Consider the following 27185-nt stretch of genomic DNA (forward strand, 5'->3'; position numbering starts at 1 on the left):
CAAGCACTCTAGCTCATACAGCCACAGGGCATCCTCGGCAACTAGGAGGGAGGATGGTTGAATTCCAATATCCATCGTCTACAGGGGTGAAAGCTCAACATGTTAGCATGGTATGTACCCCGTGCCCAACCAGGTCCAGTAGGCTACATGGTATCCCCGGTTGGCACTGGAGACTGTCATCCTGATTACCATCCCTGCTTCCAGGTGTACCATCGGCTGGTGCTGCTGTTGCTAGCAGTATGTCCCATGGCCCCCATATGGCCGGTGTCACTCTGCAGAACCAGGGGCCAAGGTGGGTGGTCAGTGGGGTGTGCAGAAAGATGGCTTCCTTGAGGGCTGCAGCAGTGGTGGTTCGTGCCTGGACACCGTTGCAGTCCCATGAGAGGGTCACCCCATCCACACAGCCCCTTCCCGTTCTCCTCCCCCCCCCCCCCCTCCCCACCCTGGCAGGGCCCCTCCCCTACACCAACCAGCCCTGGCCAATGTCTGGCCTGGCAGCCCACAGTTGCACCTCTCCGTGTCCTACCTCCTCTCTCTCTCCCATCAGCCGCAACATCAGTTTCGTGATTTTTAAAACCACAAGTGAACCACGCCGTCAGGAATTCGGCTCATCGGAGGAGGAGAATCGCAGAGGCCCCGGAGAATACCGAGTCGGGCCCACTAATGATATGTAAGCGATATTTATTGTACGTGCATTGCGGAAAGCATTGACGCCACTGTCGAAACGACGGAGAATTGCGATTTGACATGAAATGGGCGCCCGCCGTGATTTTGGCATTGGAACCGATTCTCCACCCAATCACATTTCCCAATTTCGGCGTCAACCGACGAAGAATCCCACCCATAGTCTCCTAAATGGAGAATCCAGCCCGGTATTACAGTGCTAGAGATAGAAGATGTTCCAGAGGAGATAATCTCTCTGGCTAGAGGTAAGGAATGAAGAAGTTGCAATGACACTGATCGATGTAGTATATCGATCACTAGCTATTGAAATGGATGTAGGGAAACGAATTTGCAAAGAAATTACAGAGAGGTGCAATAATTATAGAGCAGTTATAATGGGGGACTTCAATTATCCAAATATAGACTGAGATAGGAATATTGCAAAGGGACAAGAAGGGTGAGAGTTCCTGGGTTATTTTGAAGATAATTTTCTGCAGCAATCATTTCCAGTCCAATGAGAGGGCAGGAACTGTTGGACCTGGTTCTGGGGAATGAGTTGGCCCAAGTTGATTAAACAACAACGGAAGAGCATTTAGGGGACAGTGGGCATTGTATCATAAGGTTTAGATTGGCCACAGAAAAGGACGAGGATCAATCCAGAACACGGATAATTAATTGGGGAAAGCGAACATTGATGGGATGAGAATGCATCTGAGTCGAATAAATTTGAAATCACATGTTAGCAGAAAAGATGCTGGCTGAACAATGGGCTACCTTCAAAGAGATACTATTGCAGGCAATGTCAAGGTATATTTCCTTGAAAGGGAAAGGAAGAACAAATAAATCTAGAACACCCTGGAAGATGAGAGAGATGTAGGTGAAAGGGAAGAAGTCCACGTGTGACAGGTGTTGGGTAGAAAATACAATAGAGAATCAAGCTGAATATCGAAGGACCAGAGAGGAAGTGAGAAAACTAATCTGAAAAATAAGGAGCATGAAAAGAGACTGACAGTTAACATAAAAGGGAATCCCAAGGTATTTTATAACATGTAAATAATAGGGTGGTAAAATAAAGTAGGCCTGGGGTGGGGGAGGGGGGGGGCGGATAGGTGTTGGATGGTTGAGGTGTGTGAAAATTGGGGTCGGGCGGGGGAAAAAGTTTAATTTACCATGTCAATGTTATTGTTTTTGTTATTGTTATAAACATTTTGCAATACCTTAATAAAATATTTTTTTAAAAAAGAAAGTAGGCTCAGTTGGGGAATAAAAATGAGACTTGTATGGGGAGGCAGGAGAGGGAGAGGCAGTATTAAGTGAGTACTTTACATCTGTCTTTACAAAAGAAGAGGATGCTCCACAGGCTGAGGTGAGAGTGGAGACAACTGGTACATTAGGAGAATTTACAATTGAGAAGGAGGAGGTGTTAGAAAGGCAATATTTTCTTAAATTGGTAAGACATCAGATCAGATGAGATGATCCAAAGTTACCGAGGGAGGTCGGGTTTTAAGTGGAAATTGCAGAGGTACTGGTAATAATCTTCCAGCTGAGGTTCCAGAGGAATCTTGAGAATTGCAAATATTATATTGTTGTTCAAAAAGGGGTACAAGGATAATGTCGGCAATTCCAGAAGGGTTTAGAATAACCAATACATTTTTTCCAATTAAGGGGCAATTTAGCGTGGCCAATCCACCTACCCTGCACATCTTTTGGGTGGTGGGGGCGAAACCAAGCAAATACTGGGAGAATGTGCAAACTCCACACAGACAGTGACCCAGAGCCGGGATTGAACCTGGGACCTCGGCGCCGTGAGGCAATAGGGCTAACCCACTGCACCACCGTGCTGCCCCCAGAAGGGTCAGTTTAACTCAAGTGGGAGGGAAACCTCTGGAAACTCTGGGTGGAATTCTCTGGTTACGACATGAAATGTCTGGTGGCTAGCTCTGGAGGCGCCTTCCCGCTGGCAAGAATTTCCGTATCCTGCGCCAGATTCTGTACTTGGAACCTCATTAATTATGCACAGGGGGGCTCCCCTCCCAGTCAGCTGGTGGGCCGGTGGCTGATTCATCTGCCTGTTGTCAGTTGGTGGGTTCAAAGGTCCTGGCGCCACATTTAATTGCCTGTCCAGCACACTTGTACGACTCGCTCCAGCCCACCTGTGTTCACTGGACCATGCATTATGTCAGCAACCCAGAAGGAAAAGGCTAGCAGCCTCAAGAGGGAGTCTGTTCCTCGATTCAACCACCCTCCCTCTGAACCCATCACCTGCAAGGGGTGCCCATGCCCCACTTGGACTTCTACCCACCACATCTGGAGTCTTTGTGCATCCCCTTCCTGTAAACAATGTGGTATCTCTTTGACAGCCTTGTTTGTGAGCGCTTTATGCAGTCTTGTCAGTGTCCAACTTCCCTCCCCTCGGTCTTCCCTCTGCCTTCTACTGTTCGTCTTCATCCACCTCCTTGCCCCTCTCTGTGCCATCATGAGAGGATGATATGAAGATTGGAAGTGTTGTCAACTGTGATGAGGATAGCCTTGAAAATCAAAACGAAAGACAAATTGGTGGATTGGGCAGATAAGTAGAAGATGATTTTTTTTAAAAGTATTTTATTAAGGTTTTGCTGAATTTTTCATAAAACAGTAGTAACAATAATAACAAAACAAACAAGAGTGAATATTAACAGAGTGTAAAAAGAGAATATAAAATAACAATTAAATAGACATTAACCCTGCCCAGGACCTGTGACCACAGGCCCGCTTCCAACTCCTCACCTAGCCCCTCCTCCCACTTGCCCTTGAGCTCCTCCACTGGGGTTTCCTCCACGTCCTGTAATTCCTGGTACCGACACCTTCCCCTCCCCTACCCAGGTGCCAGAGACCACCCTGTCCTGTATCCTCAGTGGTGGCAGCGTCGGAAAGGCCACTACCTGTTTATTTCAGGAAGGCTTGTACTTGCAGATATTTAAAGGCATTTCCTGGCGGCAGATTAAATTTGTCCTTTAGCGCCTTCAAACTGGGAAAGCTTCAGTCGCCCACTTCCTAGTCATAGCTATATTGGCCGCCTAGTAGTAGTTGCAAAAGTTCGGCAGTGCCAACCCACCACCCAACACCCCCCGACTGCGCTCCAACAGCGATCTCCTTACTCGCGGAGTCTTATTTACCCACACAAAGCCCGTAATGATCCTACTCACCCGCTTAAAAAAGGCTTTAGGGATGAAGATGGGGAGACACTGAAAGACAAACAAAATCTGGGGAGGACAAATCATTTTCACGGTCTGCACCCTCCCTGCCAGTGACAGCGGAAGCATGTCCCACCTTTTAAAGTCCCCTTCCATTTGCTCCACCAACAGGGTCAGGTTGAGCCTGTGCAGGGCATCCCCATTTTCTGGCCACCTGTATACCAGGTAACGTAAACTTTTCTCTACCATCTGACCGGCAGCTCTTTCAATCTCTCCTCCTGCCCCTTGGCTGGATCACAAACAACTCGCTCTTTGCCATGTCAGTTTGTACCCTGAAAAACTACCAAAATCCCCTCAGGATCCGCAGAATCTCCCCCATCCCCTCCACAGGGTCCAAAATGTACAGTAGCAAATAATCCGCGTATAGCGAGTCCCGATGTTTCGCACCCCCCCCCCCCCCCCCCCCCGAACCAGTCCCCACCAGTTCCTCAAGGCTTTCAGCGCCATAGCTAGTGGTTCTATAGCTAGGGCAAATAGTAACGGGGAGAGGGGACACCCCTGCCTCGTTCCCGGTGAAGCTTGAAGTACCTCAGCCGGTTGAAGTAGAAGAATATGTTCAATGCATGAAGTGTGAGGTGATCATTTTGGCAGGAAGAATGTAGAGAGACAGTATAAAATAAAGTGAGAAACTCTTAAGGAGGAGCAGGGAACAAAGGGACCTCGCTGTATATGTACATGATCATTGAAGATAAGGGCATGTTGAGAAAGCAGTGAAATAAAGCAAAAGAGAAATTCTGGGAAAATCTCAGCAGGTCTGGCAGCATCTGTAGGGAGAGAAAAGAGCCAACTTTTCGAGTCCAGGTGACCCTTTGTCAAGCTTTGGTTTGGTTTCTCTTTGGTTTCAATTCCAGCATCCGCAGTAAGTTGCTTTTATCCAGCAGTTAGTAAAGTGTTATGGTATCCTCGGTTTTATTAATAGGGGCTTTGAGCACAAGAGTAGGAAGTCATTCTGAACTTGTATAAGACATTAGTTGGGCCTCATTTGGAGTGCCATGTTCAGTTCTGGGCACTAGATCTGAGGAAGGAGTGAAGCCACTGGAGTAAGTACAGAGGAGATGCAGAAGAATGATTCCAGGGAGAAGAACTGTAGCTATGAGGATAGAAAGGAGAGGTTGAGTCTATTTTCCTTGAGGAAAGGTTCTGAGGAGAGACTTGTTGGAGGTATCAAATCTTGAGGGGCATGGATTGGGTAACACTGAGAAGCTGTTCCCTCTCAAGGGAGCATCAAGAACTACAGAATACAGATTGAAAAGGATGGGCAAAAGTAATGCGAGCAAATTTTTTTTGGAGTCTGGAATGAGCTTCCTGAGAGGGTGATGGAGGCGCATTCGACCGAGGTATTCAAAAGGGAATTGGATTGTTCTCTGGAAAAAAGAATGTGCAAGGTTCCGGGGATAACGACAGGCGAGTGGGATTAGTTAGAATGCTCTTTCAGTAAGCCAGTGTGGACTCGATGGGCCAAATGGCCACCTTCTGCACCAAAGATTCTGTGAAAAAACCTGGCCAGCTTTGTAAACCAGGTCCTTCTGAGACTTGTATCCTAACCTGTATTAATGGCATGAAGATCGCCCTGTTAACCCCAAACCTACTGCATGAAATGAGTTTGTGCCATCTTAACACACCCCTTAACAGGTGTAGATGTGTGGTCAGCACGGTAGCATAGTGGTTAGCACAGTGGGCAGCACAGTAGTATAGTGGTTCACACAATTGCTTCACCATCTCCAGGGGCCAAGGTTTCGACTCCCCGGTTTGGGTCACTTCCTGTACGGTACATTCTCCCCGTGTGTGCATGGGTTTCCTCCCACAGTCCAAAGATATGCAGGTTAGGGGGATTGGCCATGCTAAATTGCCCCATAGTGTCCAAAATTACCTTTCGTGTTGGGTGGAGGTCACTGGGTTATGGGGATAGGGTAGAGGTGTGGGCTTGGGTAGGGTGGCTCTTTCCAAGAGCCGGTACAGACTCGATGGGCCGAATGGCCTCCTTCTGCACTGTAAATTCTATGATTCTATGGTGATTCATCTATGATGATAACATTTTCCAAACTAAAACACATCTGCTTGGTTTGGGAAGTGGTAAAGCCACACTGTTTAAATGGTGAGACTCTTGAGGTTAAAGTTAAAGCATTTTTTGACCAGGTTCAGAGAGATTTTAAAATTGCATTGGAAGCAAGTACTTTGCGTGCAGCCCATAGTGAAAATACTTCATTCCAATGATGGTGCTGAGGCAGATTCTTTGACAGTCGCGGGAATGAATGTAAGATTCATGGGGTGTGATTTGAAAAAAGTAGGTGATGGGAAATGTTCTTTTTGACCAACAAGGTAATCTTTCATGCACAGAATGACAGAATAATACAGTGCAGAAGAGGCCCTTCAACCCATCGAGTCTGCATCGACGCATGCATAACACTTGACCTGCCTAACCCAATCCCATTGCCAGCACTTGGCCCATAGCCTCGGATGTTAAGACGTGACAAGTGCTCATCCAGGTACTTTTTAAAGGGATGTAAGGCAACCCGCCTCTACCCCCCCTCCCCCCCCACACCCCAGAACGTTCCAAACGATCACCACCTCTGGATAAAACATCTTTCCTCAAATCCCCTCTAAACCTCCTGCCCCTCACCTTGAACTTGTATCCCTCCGTAACTGATCTTTCAACTAAGGGGAACAGCTGCTCCCTAACCACTCTGTCCAAGCCCATCATAATCTTATACATCTCGATCAGATCGCCCCTCAGTCTCCCCTACTCCAGCGAAAACAACCCAAGTCTATCCAACCTCTCTGCGGCACCCACTATTTTCTAGGACGGTGTTTGCATGTGTGTGCAGATTCACATTTTCACATTAACTGAAACTGATATCTCTCCTGTTCAGTAATAGTGAAAACCAGACATGTGGGGTGGAATTCTCCACTCCCCACGTGGCGTGGGAGAATCATGTGAGGCCCTCCCAACATTTTTTACGCCCCCCTGTCGCCCCCCGCGATTCTCTTTCCCCCCCCCCCCCCTTCAGCTCGGAAAAACTGACGCTCGCCGTTATTCACGGCGAACGGAGATTCTCCGAGCCCTTCACGCCCGTTTTACCACGGCAGCAAACACACCTGGTCGCTGCCGTCGTGAAACGGGCGCCAGATGCCCGTTTGGGGCATCTAGGGGCCCAATTTGGACGGGAGCACCGCGACTGTGCTCGGGAGGGGACAGGCCCGCAATCGGTACCCACCGATCGTCGGGCCAGCGTCCAAAACGGCCGCACTCTTTACCCTCTGCAGCCCAGCAAGATCAAGCCGCCACGCCTTGTCGGACGGCGGAGGAGAAAGACGGCACCGCACGTGCGCGGGTTCGTGCCGTCGGCGTGCTGATGTCATCCGCGCATGCGCGGGTTGGAACTGGCAACCCGCGCATGCATGCGCGGATGACATCAGAAAAGCGCCGTTTCCGCGTCATTTCCGGCGCAACAAGGTCACGGCCGGGAACGACGGGTGCCCTCTCCTAGCCCCCCGGGTGGGGGTGAATTAGGTGCAGGGAGCAGGCCCCGAGGCCGTCGTGAAGCTCGGTCGATTTCACGACGGCCATCCCGATTTTTATCGGGAGCGGAGAATACTGCCCGTGAAATTAGTTACACAATCTGAATTTAAATGTTGTTTCAAAGTAGTTTCAGTTAGTAGAAAAAGCAGGCAAAACAGATTGTGATGAACACAGATACAATATTAGATTATTTGTAAACTGGTATCTGCTTTCCTTCATCTGTTCTGACTAATTTGTTTATATATACGACCCTTTCCAAGTTTTGTTCTATTTCAGAGCTAAATACTGCTGTTTTACAGAGTATGATTTGGAAAATTGAGATTATCTTTAATGGTTTTGGATTGAAAATGAAACAATTATTAAAAACATCTGTTAGGCTTGTCGGCAAAATTGAAGCCCATTGAGATTAAAGAAGCCAAACAGCATGGATACAAAATTGGCTACCTGACAGAAAGTAGAGTTGTGGTAAATAGCTGTTTTGCAGACAAATAAGAGGTGCACTCGTGATAAAATCATAGAATTTGCAGTGCAGAAGGAGGCCCATCAAGTCTGCACCGGCCCTTGGAACAAGCACCCTACTTAAGCCCATGCCTCCACCCTATCCCCGTAACCCTTCACCCCACCTAACCTTTTAGACACTAAGGGACAATTTAGCATGACCAATCCACCTAACCTGCACATCTTTGGACTGAAACCAGAGCACCCGGAGGAAACCCACGCAGATTCTGGGAAGAAGTGCAAACTCCACATGGTCACCTGAGGCCGGAATTGAACCTGGGTCCCTGGAGCTGTGAGGCAGCAGTGCTAACCATTGTGCCACCATGCTGCCCATTGTACTCCAGTTCGAGTACTTTGATGCAATGAATGGCCTGGTTTGGAATGCATTGTTTGGTAGGAAGGTGGGCACTGATTTAATAGTTTTCAAAGGAGAAATGAAATAAATACTTGAAGGGGAAAAAAAACATTGGGGTTTGAGGAAAAAGCAGGAAAGTGAGACTAACATGACTATGTAGATTTGATGGATAAATGGCCACTTTCTGTGTTTTCTATGACAGACTTGCTAGATCAGGGTGGAACAGAAATCAAAAGTTATCTTTTCCAATTCAATGGGTCAACATTTTACTTCAACATTATTTCAAAAATTATTTTGACTAAGTTCCTTGTTTTAATTTAATAAAACCTGGAGCGGGATTTTTCTCGAAAGATATTTGTACGTTAAAACAGTTGTGGTGTTTCTCCAATAACCCTTTGAGGATTTTGGGCTGTCTTTTCTTCTGAAAAGAATTGAAGGTTTCTTTGGTTTACCTTTTTCCCTTGGATTTAATGCATTTTCTAATGGAGAAGAACTTGTGTCCCCTGTTTAAACTGAAACTAACTTGGTTGGCTGGCTCCTAACCTTTATTTACATGTATGTTTCTTTGCCCCCATGCCTCCCCATATAATCTGACCAAAGCTGAACCTCTTACAGTTTTAGAGGAGACTTTCAGATGTTTTTTTTCAATGCAGTACATTATAAAACTACTTGTATTCCAGAAGAACAATTTTGAATGTTGAGGAACAGGGTTCTGTTTGAAACAGTTTAAAAAGAAATCAAATGTCCCTTGGGATTTAATGTTGGAACCTTACTCAAGTCCTCTGAGGGTTTTTATGTTGCTGATGCAGATAAAAGGTTTAGATGCTAACAGCCATTATGCCTGCAGGGAACTCTCCGATATGGATTGTGATGGAGCTTTGACACTGTTCGAGTTCTGTGCCGCCTTTCACCTAGTCGTAGCCAGGAAGAATGGCTATTCATTGCCAGCCACACTTCCTGAGACCCTGATGCCTGAATATCTACAGAGGAGCGAAGGTAAGCAGAATGTAAGGGATAAATCCCATACTTTAGTAGGGACGCTACTCTTAAAGGTGATGTAGCTCAGATTAATAGGGCTGCAACACTTCAGCCCTAATCATTCAACAAGCTCTTGGCAAGTATGGCTCCCCATTGTTTGCAACATAGGATAATGGGGTCGTTAGTTTTAAAGAAGTGCAAGGTTAAACATGCATCTAACTTTGTAATAGGATGAACATTATCATAATATCTGCAGGCTGACTGAATAGCTCCTAAGCAGGAAAGGCTTGAGTGAAGTCACATTTGTTGAAATTGAAAGTATTTCTATTTTCTCACTTTTAATACTGTGGGAGGTAGTATTGATTTTAGTAAATATATTACATAGTTTTTGTCATCCAGGAAGACCTGTTCAACTTTCCAGTGTAAAGTTGGTAGTCAAAACACTGAATAACAATAGAAATGGATTTGATGTTGGAACCTTACTCGTGTCCTCTGAGGATTTTTATGTTGCTGATGCAGACAAAGGGATTAGACATTAACAGCCATTGTGCCTGCAGGGAATCAATATGGTAGGAAGGCAGTGTGCAGTGGTCATTTATTCCCATTAGAATCTTCCAACAGTGGGGCAGCAGCAGGAGGAAGAAATGGCCTTGCTGCTTCTGGGCTAGGGAAGGGAAAATAGCCAGGGTCCTGATTACCATCAAGTTCCGCCTTAAGAGAATGCATACATTGGACATCTGAGGATGTTGGGTGGCCGCAATGCCTACGTAATTTAATCTCATCATTTGGAAGAATAGCCACTTTAAGCTCCTCAAAGGCAAGTTTGTGCATTCATAAAAGAGTGAGGAAAGCATAGCAATTGCTTCCATGTTTCCTTTACCCACTCTCACACTCCCAAGTGTGATAAATTCACTGTCCTAACTGCACGAACAACAGCAGTGCACTGTCTTTAAAATAACACAATGAGGTACTAGTATAATTTGTTTTTTCCCTTTCACTATCATTTTTCTTTTTTTGCTTTCTTCTCTATCTTTTTTCATTACCTCTGTCTTTCGCTATTACAATTTTGATATATTTTCTCTTTCTATCCCTGTTTCTATTTCTGACACATGCTCTCACCCTCATGTAAAAACTGGCAAAACTCACCATCAGTTCTTACTCACACAATTATGGTGGCTTGGGCAAACAGCACATACGTGTAGAAGAGCAACAAGTCAATCCCTCAGAAGGAGAAGTTTTGATATAAATAGCCTCATGCACAACAAAGTCTCACAACCTGATGATTGATTATATTGTTAGTAAGCTTATGTAACCATCCTAAAGTTGCTCGAAAGAAAAATAGAATCCCTACAGTGCAGAAGGAGGCTATTCAGCCCATCGAGTCTGCACCGACCCTCTAAATGAGCACTCCACTCATGTCCTGCCCTAACTCTGCAACCCCACAACTTAACCTTCACATCCCTGGACACTAAGGGCAATTTATCATGGTCAATACACCAACCCCGTACATGTTTAGACTGTGGGAGCACTCAGAGGAAACCCACGCAGACAGAGGGAGAACATGCAAATTCCACACAGGCAGACACCCGAGGCTGGAATTGAACCCAGGTCCCTGGTGCTGTGAGGCAGCAGTGCTAACCACTGCGCCACCATGCCTCCCCTAAAATGTCGGTAGGTTTGAGCTCGTGATTACCCTTGAGTGTGGCATCAAAATGTCATTTACATTTTTCTGTAATAAAATCATCAGAATTTAGCAATTCTATCCCAATCCTACACAGGCCTTCCTCACTGTAGAATGGTGATGTCCAGAGTTTAGACTGCTGTCCATATCTAGAGCTACAAAATGAAGAAGTTTTTAATTATTATTAGGAATGCTAATGTTTCTCATGGAGCAGGGAGTGGCTTATTGGCATTTTTCTCCTTTGATTACAAATGCCAACATTCATTTCTTTTTAAGCATCTATTTTTGGGACTTGTGGGAGGAACCCCCCCCCCCCCCCCCCCCCCCCCCCCCAAACCAGCAACCATGCCCAGCTAATATGGCTAGCACACACAGTTTCCCAGTTTTTCTTTTAAGCATCTTTTAAAATGTTATGATGTTATGACTTTTGACTTTTTTTGTGCTCTCTTGCTCCTGCTTGGCATTTTGGTGCCTGTGGTTTCCACCAGCCCCCCCACCCCTCCTAATCCCCATGTTCCCCATTCCATGTTTCTCCACTAAGCTGGTTCACTCAGCTCAGTTTGTCATTTCTCAGGTTAGTTATCCTTCAGCAACTTAGGCAAAGCTAATCAGTTCGAGGGCCAAAGTTTGCCTGGCCTTTACTGAACACGTCACATCAATTACTCTTAAATTGTGTGGCAAACTATTCATTCCGCTGCTTTGGGATTTTTTTCATATTGTACGGATCTGCCATTCCTGATGATGTGTAAGGTCAATAAATCTCCCTAAGATTCTGGTTAGTTGTGTTACTAAATCGTGTCAAATTCAATTAGCACAATGTCAAAGGTTCCAAAACAAGGCAAGCTAGTTCAAGAGTCTGTACAGTAAAAAGAACATCTAGTGAACCCAATTTCACCATTGTAAAACTCCACAGTTTTCACGACAACACTTAGTCTCCAGAATGGAGAATCCAGCCGTTATGCGTGAATTTCCTCCAGGTGCTCCGGTTTCCTCCCACAAGTCCCGAAAGACGTGCTGTTAGGTGAATTGGACATTCTGAATTCTCCCTCAGTGTACCTGAACAGACGCCGGAATGTGGCGACTGGGGGCTTTTCACAGTAACTTCATTGCAGCGTTAATGTAAGCCTACTTGTGACAAAGATTATTATTAGTGTGATGAACAGAGTGAAGGAGGAAGAGGCAGCTTTGCAGAACTGGGTATTCTGTTTGGGACTTCCCTTTGGAGTTATACTGCTGCTTCAGTATCAGTCAGAACTAAAACCTGTCTCCATAAATGTGGAAATTGCCACTTTAATTGAAGTGATTTGATGTGAGTCATGGCTGTCCATAGGAATCAGTGTTAAAGCTGGAGTTAGGCTCTGTCAGACATTTCCCTCCTGGAAATAGTAATGTGCAAGTTGGCAAGTTGAAGTGCTGAATCATACATGTACAGACCTGTCCATTCTGAGAAAAAATAACTTGCAAAATAAAATATATCGCTAGATATGAAAGAAATACAATATACCAATGAAAATGTCCAAAACAATTATGTTGTGCACCTCAGTATGCAGTACTTTTAGAATTTCAACCAGACTCTTATCTAGTGACAGGCGGTACAGATGGGAGTTAGTAAGCTATGAGACATGGGGTGGGGGCCGGCAAGGAAGGGGGAAGCAGGAGGAAGAGGGCAAGTGTAGAAGCACTGTGGGGGAAAGTCATGTGAGCAGACAGACCACAGAAGAGGAGGTCTGTGGTAGCTGACGTTAAAGTGAAAGTGTGAAATGGATATAACGACTCTACTTCATTAATGATGAAGGGGAGGCAGTGGCATAGATGTATTGTCGCTGGACGAGTAATCCTGAGACCCAGAGTCATGCTCTGGGGACCCAGGTTCGAATCTCCCCATGGCAGATGGTGAAAATTGAATTCAGTAAGAATCTGGAAGTAGAAGTCTAATGACAGCCATGAAACCATTGTTGATTGTCGTAAAAATACACCTGGTTCACTAATGTCCTTCGGGGAAGGAAATCTGGCGACCTTACCTGGTCTGGCCTACATGTGACTCCAGATCCACAGCAATATGGTTGACTCTTAGATGCTCTTAGGGATGGGCAATAAATGCGGCCCAGCCAGCAATGCCCACATCCCATTAAATTAATTTTAAAATTGTTAAAGTAAAACTAGGTTAAATGGGTCAACGGTAAGTGAGGACATGCTGTAATTTAGTAAACTTACAAAAGCAAAGTTTCTGTTGCAGTGTCTCCACAGTTGACGCACGAAGATGTACATTTGGGTTCCCATGGCAACTTGGCTGTTGAGTCGCTACCAGTACAACAGCAATGGACAAACTGGAATGACAGTGAGGTGAGACTGGAGAAATTATTAACATGTCATGTAATTCGTTTCAAAGGGCCCAGCTATAGTACAAAGCTATAATAATATGTAAATGTGCTACATGTCATTGACAACAGAAGAAATTGTTAGGATTTGTTTTAATTGTTCCATCAGATATTGATCTTAATTATCTTGCTCGACAATCCTATCCAACCAATAAAATCCGTCTTTTGAAGCATATATGAGTGATGACGCAGCAGAGAACTGGACGTGTCTCTTGTTTGTTGGGATACGTGTAAACGTTTCCACAGTTTTTGCAACCCTTTGGCCAGGATTCCCCATTGTGAGTCCGCCCCACCATCGCTGCTAGTGAGGAGGGTGAATTTAGCACTCAACTAAATTGTCGATTCACTGCAGGGGGAGCGGAGAATCCCACTGTTGTGAACGGACGGAGAATCCCGCCCTTTTGGAAAGATTTGACTCTTTGGTTAAAATTTATTAAATAACAGCACAAATTTCTAATTAATGCTTCAGTTGTAAAATCCACCTGTGGGATTATAATGAAGCTCAGGAGTAACACGCCACTGGGTCTGAGATTTTAAACTATTCCATTATCCGTCTGCCCAAAGATAAAATCGGGGCCAATGAGAGAGGTTTTTTTATGAGCATCATTTTGAAATTGCAGGAATGGTAGCACAATAGTTTGGTTATTAGTAATCAAGGGACCTGCAGGGTTTGGGGGTGATCACTGCCCAGGGGATGGGCCGTGAGATTGGGGTGTCCTCCAAGACCAGAGTGTCCAGGCACAGGCCGCCATTGCTGCGGCCTGCAAAGCAGCCAAGCAGCCATCTTGCTGCACACCCCATAGATTGCACACCGTGGCCTGTGGTTGCGCAGGATAACACGGCCGTAAGGGTGTCACCACCACCCCACACCCTGCCGGCAGGACATTACACGGTCCACCCAAGGTAGGAGGGCGCCAGAAAGGGGCCGCAGAGCGGACCCCTGGAATGGGTAGTGCTAGCCATTTGTACCCCTGCCGCAGGCTGGAGTTCCAGGGCCAGAGGCCACGGGGTCCTTCCAGGCACCGAGTCAAGACCTGTCTGGAATCTCGCAGACCTCAGTATATCTGTGCCATCATGATGCCCGACATGCCTGGCCGGCACAATATATCAACTTCAATCTAGGCCAAGCCCAGGCAGCCTCGGCAGTGGGGTTCGCTGTCCTCACCAGGATGCCCCGTGTCCAGGGGGTAATCAATGGGACACATGTCCCCCTACGAGCAGCAGCACGTAAGGGGGTGTCCTTCACAAACCAAACGGGGTTCCACTCCATGAACGTGCAGCTAGTGTGTGACTATGAGATGCACATCATGCACGGGCCGCCCTGTCCTGTGTGTCACCCACTGCCCGCACAGACCTTGGCTATCATGGCTGATACATTCACCCCCAAAGCCTCCACCGTGGACACCATCCGTTCAGTGTTGGCCTGGGCATCACCTATGGTCAGCACCACCTCCTGCCCCTGCAGGCAATTGGACCACTCCAGCTGCAGCTGCAGGCTCCAGATAGTTGCTGGCACTCCCTCATGTAGTCCCTGGCTCTGTGATTGCATCTCCAGCGTCAATGGGACCATCCTTACTAGAAATCCAAGACCAGTCTGGACTGCAGCTAGTCCCTGGGGTCGATCCACCACTGACTGTCTGCTCTCTTGTGGTTCCTATTTCCACCTGATGACTGCTGCATGTGTGTGGTGCACACAGATAGTGCCCCAGGAGCCTCTTCACTAACATGCCCAACTGAGGTGAGTGTCCCTGGGATTGTGGTGGGTGTAGGAGACAGCTGTGATGGAAAGCTTGTGTCATCCCCGGACTGGTGCTCCGGGGTGTTGCGGGCTGTCTTTTGGGGGCTCGCTTCGCTGTCTGGTCCCGCCTCGTCACTTGACGTGTGCTTAGGATGTGGCCGGGGACACTAGAAGGGCCCGCCTCATCGTCAGATGATCCCGCAAGACACAAGACATGACGCATGGTTGGACCGCAGGTGGGGGTGGTGGAGGGGTGGTATGGAGGTGGTAGGGTGCTGGGGTGGGGATGGTGGAGTAGTGATGTGGTGTTGGATGGGTTGTGTACAGGTGGCGGGGGGTGTGGATCTGGTGAGATGCTGGGGTGGTGGGGCGCTGGAGTGGGGGTGGTGCTGGGATGGGGGAGGTGGTGGGGTTCTGGGGTGCGGGTGTTGGAGTGGTGGGGGTGGTAGAGCTGTGGGGTGGAGGGTTGGTAGAGCGGTGAGGTGGAAGTGGTGGAGTGCTGGGGTGGAGATGGTGGAGGGATGGTGTGGTGGGCTGGTAGAGTGATCATGTGGGGTGGTGCCACCAGTGCCATAAGACACCGAACTCAGCGGGGGCTCACTTGGTTCCTCGAAGCTGCCCTCTGCTTCAGCGACTGCCCGCTCTCTGGGCCCACCGACTAGGTCCAATGGGCCCCCTCCAGTCTGTTCTCTCTCCCTGCGGTTGTGCGACACCTTCTCCTATCGGCAGGGAGAGAAAATGCACAGTGTGAGGCAGCCAGACATGGGCAGCACAGTGGTGGGCAGCTGGTGGGCTGTGTGTGTAGGGCACCCTGTATGGGTGTTGAAATGTGGTGCAGAGTGGGGAGCGAGCAGAATGCTGGCGGGTGGGGTTTGGTCATCCTCTGGGTGGGGGAAGGGGAGTATGGGGGAAGGTGGTACTGGTGTGATGGACAGGAGTTGGTGGCACAGTGGTTACTCCCCCTGTCCGCCCTAAGGAGGTCATGCAGCTTTTATGGCACTGCCCTCTACTGCCTTCTGGCCGAGCAAGCCCATCACCACCTTCAAGGGTAATTGGGAATGAGTAATGCATGCTGGCACTGCTTGCAACATTCACTTCCTGTCGATGGAAATTTGATAAATATGTGGAAGAGAATAACTGGCAATTTCCATGATCAGGAGGGGGAATTTGAAGGCTCCTTTAATCAGGACATGGGGAGTCCACGCCAAGTAATAACAAACTGGGTTTTTTTACAGTTACGTTATATCCAACTCCCAGTAGATCCCTACCGGGTCTCTTCTCCGTCGGTGCCTTACTAGCCGTCCTTTATACAGTTGAATGAGGTACCCGTCCCTCAGCGGCGGAGCTCCTACTCCGCAAGAACCACAGGCAATCATACCCACCCTGTAAGTCCCATGCGGGATATTACTGCTCCTTTGTCAAGGGAGAGGGGATGCTGTAATGCTCCAAACCTTTAAGTGTTCATGGTTGGAAAATGTGTCAATCCTTCAGCCTCAACGGGCTGCTTGACTGGCGGTAAATGGAGCTTTTTGTGGCTTTTGCTGAAATTGAGGTTTATGGAACCGGTAATTATTGCCTTAAAAGCAAGCACACAGCAAGCATATGCTTTAGTGCAGGAGTACAGATGGAGATAGACGCGTCTTTGTTATGAGACTGTGGGTAATTACTGCATTTAAGAACGGAACAAATGTTTGGAACAAGAAATAGGGTTTGCCTCATTTCACTTAAACTCAACTATCTTCATAGCATCCAAATTAATTTTGAATCAAATGGGCTCCATTTTCTTAGTGTAGTTAAATGATGACAGCAAATGTTTCTGATGATTGGATGCTGCTGTTAACCTGCATCCGCTCTTTAACATATGATCAGAATCTGTAATGAAGCCAGTTTTGCACAAGTGGACTTTTCAAGAAGAATTGCAGAACAGGTCAAATTTCCTGAGCTATAGCTGGAAGAATGATCGGCAATGAAATAAAGTTCCAAATACACCTCGTTGCTGAACGCTCATGGATACTGCAAAACTATTTATTCTAAAATAACTGAAGTGGCAATATCCAACTTAAAGTTAGCTGCTGACACCAGGGGAATAAACACCTACTACTTACTATATTGTGCAGTTCTTAAGGATTTGGAATGATGTTACAGGTTTAGAGTTTCCTATCAATATGCAGTGCAGCAATATTTTATAGTCCATCATGTTTATTCAGAAATGGGTATGTTCCTTGTGTTTTTAAAAAAAGAATCTAGAATTAGCTGATTATTTTGAAAACAAATCTGCACACCTGTGGAAATTGTCTTTCCTTTCAATTGAATTTGTGGCAGCCTTCTATCTCGTGATGGTCAACTCTGTGTTAAGCATTGCTTGGTGCGGCCCAGGAGCCCTCCTGTGGCATGGCAGTGGAAATTGCAGGATTCACTGGTCTCTGTTTTTTCTGGGCTCTATTTTCAGCCAGCTGAGCTTTTTGTTCCGAATTACCTCATCCAGTGGGCTTCCAAACAGTCTCCGAGGTCACAGCCATCCGTGACTGCCTCCCAGTTGTCAATGTCCAAGATCTTCACATTCGGCCATAGTGTCCTTGGAGCAGAGGTCTGGACTCCTAGGAGCTTGTGACCCAATGGCCACTTCCCTATACAGAAGGCCTTTCAAGTGTATGGCTGTCATGCGTCCGATGGGGGTGACTGAGCCTGCTCAGCTGGCATTGGCTTCGCAATACGTGGATGCTAATGTTATTAGCACACTTTGGCATCTCTGAGTTGGTGATCTTTTTCTGCCAAGTGATGCCGAGGTTACATTGATAAAGTGAAGTGGAAAATGTTCAGCCTTTTCTCCCGCCTAACATAAGTTATCCAGGCCTCATCACTGTAAGGGAGTGCACTGAGTATTCAGTCACGCTGCTGTTCTTCCACTCTCTCTTATAGCTTGGATATAACAGCTGCAGTTTTTGTGATGTGTGTGTTGATTTCAGCACCAAGTGACAGATTGTTGGTGATTGTGGAGCCGATATATGTGAAGCTATCAACAACCTCCCCAGCATCACAAGATCAATGCTGGTAGATTGCGGTACAGAAACATCCTGGACCATGATATTTGTCTTCCTGATGCTGCTGGTCAAACTCTTTACATGTGTGAGAGAGTCTGTCCTTTTGCCACTGAAGGTACTCCTCGGTCTGTTAGTATGGCCTCGCCAGCGTCGAGAAACTCTCTGATAACTTGGTACATTTTGACTTGAATCTCAGGCGAGCAAGGCTTAACAACTTTCTGTAAGTTCTGGAATAAAAGTAGACACCCTCTGCATGATGCCAGAACACTCTGGATTCAAAGGGTTCCTATATCACATCGCCATGTTGCCATGGAAAAAGGAGATCACATTAAGCAGCTTTGTAAATACAATTATTTTAACTCCTGTTCAAGAAGAATATCCAAAAGTCCTTCATAAGAATTTAAGCAGCAAAAATAGTGTAGGACTGATTAGGGACCAAAGGGATTCACGTTTGAAGGTACTAAGTGAGTATTTTGCTGGAGGCCCGCTCCGCCATTCTCTACTCCCGACCGGCCGAAGCCCCGACAGCATGGACCACTCGGTCCTGCCGGTCGGGAAACTAGCGGCAGCTGCGGACGCCGGGGGGGGGGGGGGGGGGGGGAATCGGAGAGCAAGGTGGGCCTTATACGCAGCCGGGCAATGTTTGGGTGGGCAATCAGGGTTGGGTGCGCGGCCGACTGGGCGCCTATTTTTAATGTCCACCTCCGCGGTCTGAGTCCGCCATGGAGCACAGCGCGGCCGCTGGAGGGCGCAGCCGCTGGAGGCCACCGCCGTGTGCATGCGCAGCCTCCGACCTGGAAGTGCGGGGGCCTGTATCTGCAGCCAAAGCTACTAGTTTTACGGCAGGTCCCTGCTAGCCCCCTTACGACGGCGTCCCAAACACAGAGAATCCAGCCATGAAGTTCATGGAGTGAAAGGGAGAGTGACAGCATGGTTGTGTGATGGGGAACGTTTTTTTTTCCAGACTGGAGGAAGGCATATAATGCTATTCCTCCCACGGTCATGTTAGGATCACGCTGCTTTTGACCTATGTTAATGACCTAGACTTGTGTGAGCAAGGCATAATTTCAAAATTTTCAGCTAACACAAATCTTGGAAGTATTGTTAATTATGAGGAGGATAATGATGGACTTCAAGAGAGCATGTGAAGGCTGGTGGAATCAGCAGGAATCTTAGGAACGATGTGAAGGCTTTAGTGACGGTGAAGTAAAGAGTTACAGAAATGATTCTGGGAATAAGACACTTCAGTTATGTGGAACAATTGGTGAAGTTGGGTTTGGTCTCCTGAGAGAAGAAAATGTTGAGAGGGGATCTGATAGAGCTCTTCAAAATCAGGATCGTAAGAAGTCTTACAACACCAGGTTAAAGTCCAACAGGTTTGTTTCAGACACTAGCTTTCGGAGCACTGCTCCTTCCTCAGGTGAGCAGAAGGAGCAGTGCTCTGAAAGCTAGTGTTTGAAACAAACCTGTTGGACTTGAACCTGGTGTGGTAAGACTTCTTATGGTGCTCACCCCAGTCCAACGCCGGCATCTCCACATCAAAATCAGGATGGGCAGAGTAAAGGGGGAGAAAGTATTCCAATGGCAGCAGGGTCGAGAACCAGAGGACACCAGTTCGAGGTGACTTGAGGAAAACCATTTTTAAACAGCACCTGGTTAGGATTTGGAATGCACTGCCTGAGAGTGCAGTGGAAGCAGATTCAAATGGGGCTTTCATTGAGGGGATTGGATAATTATCTGAAGATTAAGGAAATTGAAAGTCTATGGGGATAAGCCAACAGAGTGAGATGTCCTGGCATGGATCGGATGGCCTCATGTGGTGCTCAACCACTCTCTGATTCTATGCCCAGTATGTTCGTGGGTGGACAGAACCTAAGGAGAGGAAAAAAAATCCCAAATTGAATGTGGAGGAGGGTAAGAAGTGTTTTCCACCTGCTGTATGTTCCACTTGGGAAATTATCTACAAAACAAAGGACCTTTTCATCTAATGTATCTGGATGTTGAGGCTGGTATCTTCTGAATATCTAATGTCAAAATCATTCATCAACACCTCTCGTGAAAAATACACCCAAGCTCAGATACTGAATGATATATGTCCAGGTGAAGTCATGAGTTGCAGGTTCAGCTGGCTTGACTTTGGGTCATATGAGTGGTCTGAGATCTCACCGTATATATTTTTACAAAATACGTATTTATATCTTCATGGCTAATTTCCAAAACTTTTAAAACTAGGCAAAGGCATTATTTTAAATGGCTGAAGCTATGCCTGTCTATTGCCCTCGAAAAATAATAGCTAATATGGCATTTTTATAGAAACTGGCACCTTGTTATCTCTGAGGAGACCCTATGTGGTGAATGTAATATATAGATATATATGATAATTCACACTGTCTTTGTAAGCGCAGTAGCGCTATCCTACCACTAGGGGGAGTAGCTCTGGGAGTACTCAAGAACTTGTACTGGGCTCCACCCTTGGCTCTGCCCACGACTTCTCCCCCTAGTGCAGCTGTATAAATACCCTTGTCCAGAGTCAGCCTGAGTTCACTAAGAGTTCATCAACGGGTAACAGGCTGGCTCTGAAGTAAGTCGATTAAAGCCTAGATTCATATCGGAAACACGTGTCTGGTGAATTGATGGTTCCATCAATTTAATCGACTTAAGAACAGTAAAGATCGATTATGGAATCGGCTCTCAAGCCTGGACGCCTGGAACTCAACCCTCAGGATGCAGAGGTTAAAGAAATCTTCTCCCACTGGATCCGGTGCTTCAAGGCCTACCTGGCAGAAGCGAGCACAGCCGAAATGACAGAGGATCAGAAGCTAAGTCTACTGCACACGAGGGTGAGCCACAGAATCTCTACGCAACTAAACTCGGCCAGTTCATATACTGCGGCGCTAGCAGTTCTCGATAAAATTTATGTAAGGCCTATTAATGAAATTTACGCTCGCCATGTGTTCGCGACTCGCCGTCAGCGGCCTACAGAATCACTCGCCGAATTTCTAAGGGAACTCAATAATTTGTCCAATGACTGTAATTACCAAGTGGTTACTGCAGCTGAACACACGGAACTTGCTGTACGCGATGTTTTTGTAGAGGGCCTCAGGTCTAACTATGCGCGCCAACGACTGCTGGAAAAGGGGGCCCAGGACTTAGAAACGACTGTGGAAGCTGCTACCACGATGGAGGACTCCTTCCGCAGCCTTAACTCGTTCCCCGCGGACCCCGTGACCCAATCATGGGCCCCCGACCAACGACTCCCCCAGGCCTGTGCTACGCGGCCGCCCAGCCACCATGCTGCCCCAGCCAGCCACCAAGCTGCCCCAGCCAGCCACTATGCTGCCGCAGCCAGCCACAATGCTGCTCCAGCCTGCCATTTCTGCGGCCAGAACCAGCACCCACGGCAGCACTGCCCGGCCCGCAACACGACCTGCAGCAGCTGCGGGCGAAAAGGCCATTACGTAAGAGTGTGCCTCGCTAAAAGGGCCCCAGCTTCCAACTCCCCAGCGACTCAAAGTAATCACTCCCCTCACGCGCAGGCCCGCGGGGCCCGAATCGCTGCGGCCTATGCCCCGACTCCGCCCCCTCCAGCCACGTGCGATCCATGAGGGCCGCCATCTTGGAAAACCTCCACCAGGCGGCCAGCCAAGTGCGACTCATGGGGGCCGCCATCTTGGACACCATCTTCCTCACCAGCGCCACATGCGATCCACAGGCCCGATCTGCATCTCTGCGCTCGGACAACTCTGCGGAAGAATTCGAATTCGGCTATGAATTCAGAGGGCAGTCAGCACGGGGCCACTCCAGCACAGCTGATCGAGCCGCCGCCTACCAGCAACTCAGCGCGGTCACCCTGGACCAATCATGACCAAAGTATCTACGAAACTCAATGGCAGAGGTCCATATCAACGGGTACAAAACGCCATGCCTCTTCGACTCCGGGAGCACGGAGAGCTTCATACATCCAGACCTGGTAAGACGCTGTTCGCTCCCCGTTTTCCCCGTGCAGCAAACTATCTCGCTCACTTCAGGCTCCCACTCGGTCCAGATCCAGGGGCGCACCGCCGCGACACTCACAATCCGAGGCGCTAGTTACTCGAAATTCAAACTCTACGTTTTGCCCGAACTCTGCGCGCCACTCTTATTAGGCCTAGACTTCCAATGTAACCTCAAGAGCCTCACCCTCGGCTTCGGAGGGCCCCTGCCCCCACTCACGATCTGCAGCCTCGCTACGCTGCGAATCCCCCCCCCCCCCCTCTCTTCGCCAATCTCACAAAGGACTGTAAACCCATAGCCACTCGTAGCAGGTGGTATAGCCTGCAGGATAGGGTATTTGTCAGAGCAGAGGTCCGAAGGCTACTCAGTGAGGGGGTTATAGAGGCCAGCAATAGTCCCTGGGGAGCTCAGGTGGTGGTCGTTAAGACCGGGGAAAAATTCCGTATGGTGGTCGAATACAGTCAGACCATAAATAGATTTACGCTCCTCGACGCGTATCCCCTCCCCAGGATTGCAGACATGGTAAACCAGATCGCCCAGTACCGGCTCTTTTCCTCGGTGGATCTGAAGTCTGCATACCACCAGCTCCCAATCAGCCCTGAGGACCACCACTACACAGCATTCGAGGCCGATGGCCGCCTCTTCCATTTCTTCCGGGTCCCTTTCGGCATCACTAATGGGGTCTCGGTGTTCCAACAAGCAATGGACCGAATGGTGGACCAGTACGGGCTGCGGGCCACGTTTCCATACTTGGACAATGTCACCATCTGCGGCTATGACCAGCAGGACCACGACGCCAACCTCCACCGTTTTCTCCAGACGGTACAGAAACTGAACCTCACGTACAACAAGGAGAAATGCGTTTTCCGCACAACCAAACTAGCCATCCTCGGCTATGTCATGGAAAACGGAGTCCTGGGCCCAGACCCGGACCGTATGCGCCCCCTCTTAGAACTCCCCCTCCCCCAAGGCCCTCAAACGGTGCTTGGGCTTCTTTTCCTACTACGCCCAGTGGATCCCTCAATATGCGGACAAAGCCCGGCTACTCTTTAGGGCAACACGATTTCCCCTGTCAGCCGAGGCACGCCAGGCCTTCAACGGCATCAAGGAGGACATTGCCAAAGCGGTCATGCGGGTGGTGGATGAATCCGCCCCATTTCAGGTAGAGAGCGACGCCTCGGAGGTAGCTCTTGCAGCCACGTTAAATCAGGCAGGGGGACCAGTTGCCTTTTTCTCCCATACCCTCTCCGCTTCAGAACTCCGACACTCCTCAGTAAAGAAAGAAGCACAAGCCATTGTGGAGGCTATCCGTCACTGGAGGCACTACCTCGCAGGTAGGAGGTTCACCTTCATCACCGACCAAAGATCAGTTGCCTTCATGTTCGACAACTCGCAAAGGGGCAAAATTTAAAACGACAAAATTCTGAGGTGGAGGATTGAACTCTCCACCTACAATTACGATATCAAATATCGACCCGGGAAGCTCAACGAGCCTCCGGATGCCCTATCCCGTGGGACATGCGCCAGCGCGCAGATCGATCGATTAAAAGTCATCCACAATGACCTCTGCCACCTGGGGGTCACCCGGCTCGCCCACTACATCAGGGCCCGAAACCTGCCTTTCTGCAACGAGGAGGTAAAAGCGGTCACCAGGGACTGCCCGATCTGTGCGGAGTGCAAACCGCACTTCTATAGACCAGACAGGGCCCACCTAGTCAAGGCTTCTAGGCCCTTTGAACGCCTCACGATTGATTTCAAAGGGCCATTCCCCTCAACTAACAAGAACGTTTACTTTTTAAACGTCGGAGACGAGTTCTCTCATTTCCCATTCGCTATCCCGTGCCCCGACATGACCTCCCACACAGTCATTAGGGCCCTGCATAGCATCTTCACCCTGTTTGGTTTCCCCAGCTACGTACACAGCGACCGGGGTTCGTCCTTCCATGAGCGACGAGCTGCGTCAGTACCTGCTCGACAAGGGCATTGCCTCGAGCAGGACTACCAGCTACAACCACAGGGGGAACGGGCAGGTGGAAAGGAAGAAAGCGACGGTCTGGAAGACCGTCCTACTGACCCTCCGGTCTAGAAAGCTCCAAGTCTCCCAGTGGCAGGAAGTCCTCCCAGATGCGCTCCACGCTATTAGGTCCCTTTTGTGCACGGAGACCGACCAGACCCCTGACGAGAGGCTCTTCATATTTTCCAGGGGCACTACCACGGGGGTCTCACTTTTGGCATGGCTGAGGACGCCGGGCCCTGTACTTCTGAGGAAACACGTCAGGACGCACAAAACCGACCCCCTTGTTGAAAAGGTGCGCCTGCTCCACTCCAACCCCCAGTATGCATTCGTGGAGTTCCCTGACGGCTGTCAGGACATGGTATCCCTCCGGGATCTGGCACCCGCCGGATCCAGCGCCCCCTCTACCCCCACAGAAGGTCCTCTCACCCTACACCCCATGCTGCCGCTCCCGAGCCCATGAGCTCGCTCCATCAATTCCGCACCCCCGCGCCGGCCAGACCCCAGCGCCCCCAGTCCCTGGTCGAACCAGGAGAGTATGAAGCTCGGATACAACCCTCCCTGGAGCCCGCCATCGTCCCCCAGCACACAACACCCATCCAGCCACCGCAAGAGGCTGCAACCCAGGTGCTCCGCTGACGTTGTCGGCCACCACCCCCGCCGGACTTGATTTTTTTGCAGGGGGTGAATGTGGTGAATGTAATATATAGATATATATGATCATTCACACTGTCTTTGTAAGCGCAGTAGCAATATTCTCCCACTAGGGGGAGTAGCTCTTGGAGTACTCAGGATCTTGTACTGGGCTCCACCCTTGGCTCTGCCCGCGACTCCTCCCCCTAGTGCAGCTGTATAAATACCCTTGTCCAGAGTCAGCCTGAGTTCACTAAGAGTTCATCAACGGGTAACAGGCTGGCTCTGAAGTAAGTCGATTAAAGCCTAGATTCATATCGGAAAACACGTGTCTGGTGAATTGATGGTTCCATCACCCTAACAACCCCCCATGGGCTGTGGAAATCAAATCCAAATGAAACTATACAAAGGTCATCTACGGGCACGATTGACCGGCCTCGTCATGCCCAACTCAGCGATGCACCGAGGCCGTTATATCTCGCGAGAGGCCTCTCATGAGATTTGCAATGCTCGGAACGAGCGAGATCTAACTATCGAGACCTAACGAGATCATGCTGGATGTCTACATCTGGATTTCTCACTCGCTTTGCAAGATCCAGATTTACATATTTAAGTGAGCCATTAGGCTCATTTAAACATGTCGGCGCCTGATTTTCCCGAGACCCGGGAACAAATGCCTTGTGCCTGGGAGACCTTGTCATGGCGCCGTTTAATACTGGTCCACACAAAAGGCACCTGGATGTTCTCCCAGGCCATTGGAGGCCCCTGGGTGGTGGGGCTCTGGGCAGCATGCTAACCTGGCACTCTGACACCTGGACACCCTGGAATACCAACCCGCTCCCGGAGGCGAAATCGGGATCTCGCTGTAGCAAGGCGAGAAACCGATTATCACCACTTGCGCCCCATTTCCATACAATTAACGGGAGCCACCCCATATTCAACGGTCTCCTGTCATTCAGCGGCCTCCCCAGCAAGTGCTCACGCTGGCAACGATTAGTATTCCTTTCGAAAAACATGGACATGGCAGAAGGGCTTCTGTGGGGAGCCGAGGAGGTGAGTAGCCATCTTTGCTCACAGGCAAAGAGCCTGGGGGTGCTGGGCTTGCTCGGTGGGGAGTGGGGGACCCTCCACAGGGGTGGTCCGCCATGGGGGGGGGCAGTGGGGGAGGTGCGCTGGGGTGGTAGGCAAAGGGTCAGGGGGTCAGCCCACATTGCAAAAGGAAGTGACAGAGGCATCATAATGGCTTTGTGCAAATATGTTGTTGGAACCAACAATTCTACGGACACGTGCTTGTAGGATTAGAATAGCGGTTTTAATATACTCAACAGAGCCAGCCGGTTAGCCATTGAACTTTCGGTGAACTGGCCGGCTGACCATGTGGCACTGATCTTTATACAGCAGCTCCAGGGGCAGGAGTCCTGGGCGGAACCAAGGGAGAAGCCCAGTACAATTCTCGAGCATTCCCAGAGCTACTCCCCCTGGTGGCCAGGTAGTGCAACTGCAATTACAATTTAGCACATGTATATACAGATTATAATCCGGTGTGAATCACATTCACCACATATGTTTAATGTGCTATACAATACCCCGTTGTGCCGCCCTGTCCCATGTGCTGACTGCGAGGTATTCTCCTCGGAGTTAGGAGAGAGTGCCGCCCGGGATGGGCCGGTGGCGTCGGCTGCTGGATCTGTGGCAGGATGGGCATGTAGTCAGTGGGAGGATAGGTCAGCCAATAAGGCAATCACTACTCACGTTTGACACGCCCTCCGGGTGGAGCCCAATGGTTCCTCACCTCTGCGGCGTCTGCCAGCCTCCACGTGGCTGACCCCTCTGTCCTCGCCCACACCGGTCACCTCCAGGGCCCGGTCCTCGAAGGAGGTGAGGACTCTTATGTCTCGCACCCCTCCGCCAGTCCGGGCCCTCTCACGTCGAATATGCAAGAGCTTTTCCTGAGGAGTCACAGAAGATTAAAACACATTGTTTGCGGTTCACACTTGTGGTTCATTATGGTAGGAGAGGGGGTGTGAAGGCCGGGTTGGGGGAGTTGAGGGGGTAGGGAAAGGGGGAGCTGGGGGTCGGCATGGAGAGTTGGGTGGTGGGTGCTCCCTTTACGAGGGGGCATTGGTGTCGACTGACTTGTGCTGCCCGGTGTAGGTCTTTGATCATCTTCCTGCACAGCTGACCAGTCCACCTGGGCATACTCCCCAAACTGACAGCTGCCGCCAACTCATCCCAGGCAGCACTGGATACCTTGTGGCTCACCCTCTGGCATCCCCCCTGGCCTCCACCGCAACTAGGAGCCTCTCCAGGTCAGCATCCCCGAATCTTGGGGCTGGTCTCCTCAGCGCCATTGCAGCGAGCTGGCTGGGGTTGGCTGAGCAAGTGCAGCTTAACTGCTGCTTGACCTTGTTAGTGGGAGGCTAGCGAGCACGGTCCCGGCGAATCCTGGCAAATGTTCAT

General features: G+C 49.1%; 1 protein-coding gene across 6 annotated transcripts in view; it reads left to right on the forward strand.

Moving 5' to 3' along the window:
- Positions 1 to 27185, forward strand: part of reps2 (RALBP1 associated Eps domain containing 2) — a 259419-nt gene that overhangs the window by 162111 nt on the left and 70123 nt on the right. For all 6 annotated transcript variants that reach the window (XR_005461312.1, XR_005461313.1, XM_038802518.1 and 3 more), the window contains 2 exons: positions 9117 to 9265; positions 13165 to 13271. Coding sequence is in view for 4 of the 6 variants with exons in the window: in XM_038802518.1 (XP_038658446.1) it covers positions 9117 to 9265; positions 13165 to 13271 (256 nt within the window). In the remaining 2 variants the exon portion in view is untranslated. The remainder of the gene's footprint in view (positions 1 to 9116; positions 9266 to 13164; positions 13272 to 27185) is intronic.

This window comes from Scyliorhinus canicula, chromosome 7 (assembly GCF_902713615.1).
Source record: "Scyliorhinus canicula chromosome 7, sScyCan1.1, whole genome shotgun sequence".
NCBI lineage: Eukaryota > Metazoa > Chordata > Chondrichthyes > Carcharhiniformes > Scyliorhinidae > Scyliorhinus > Scyliorhinus canicula.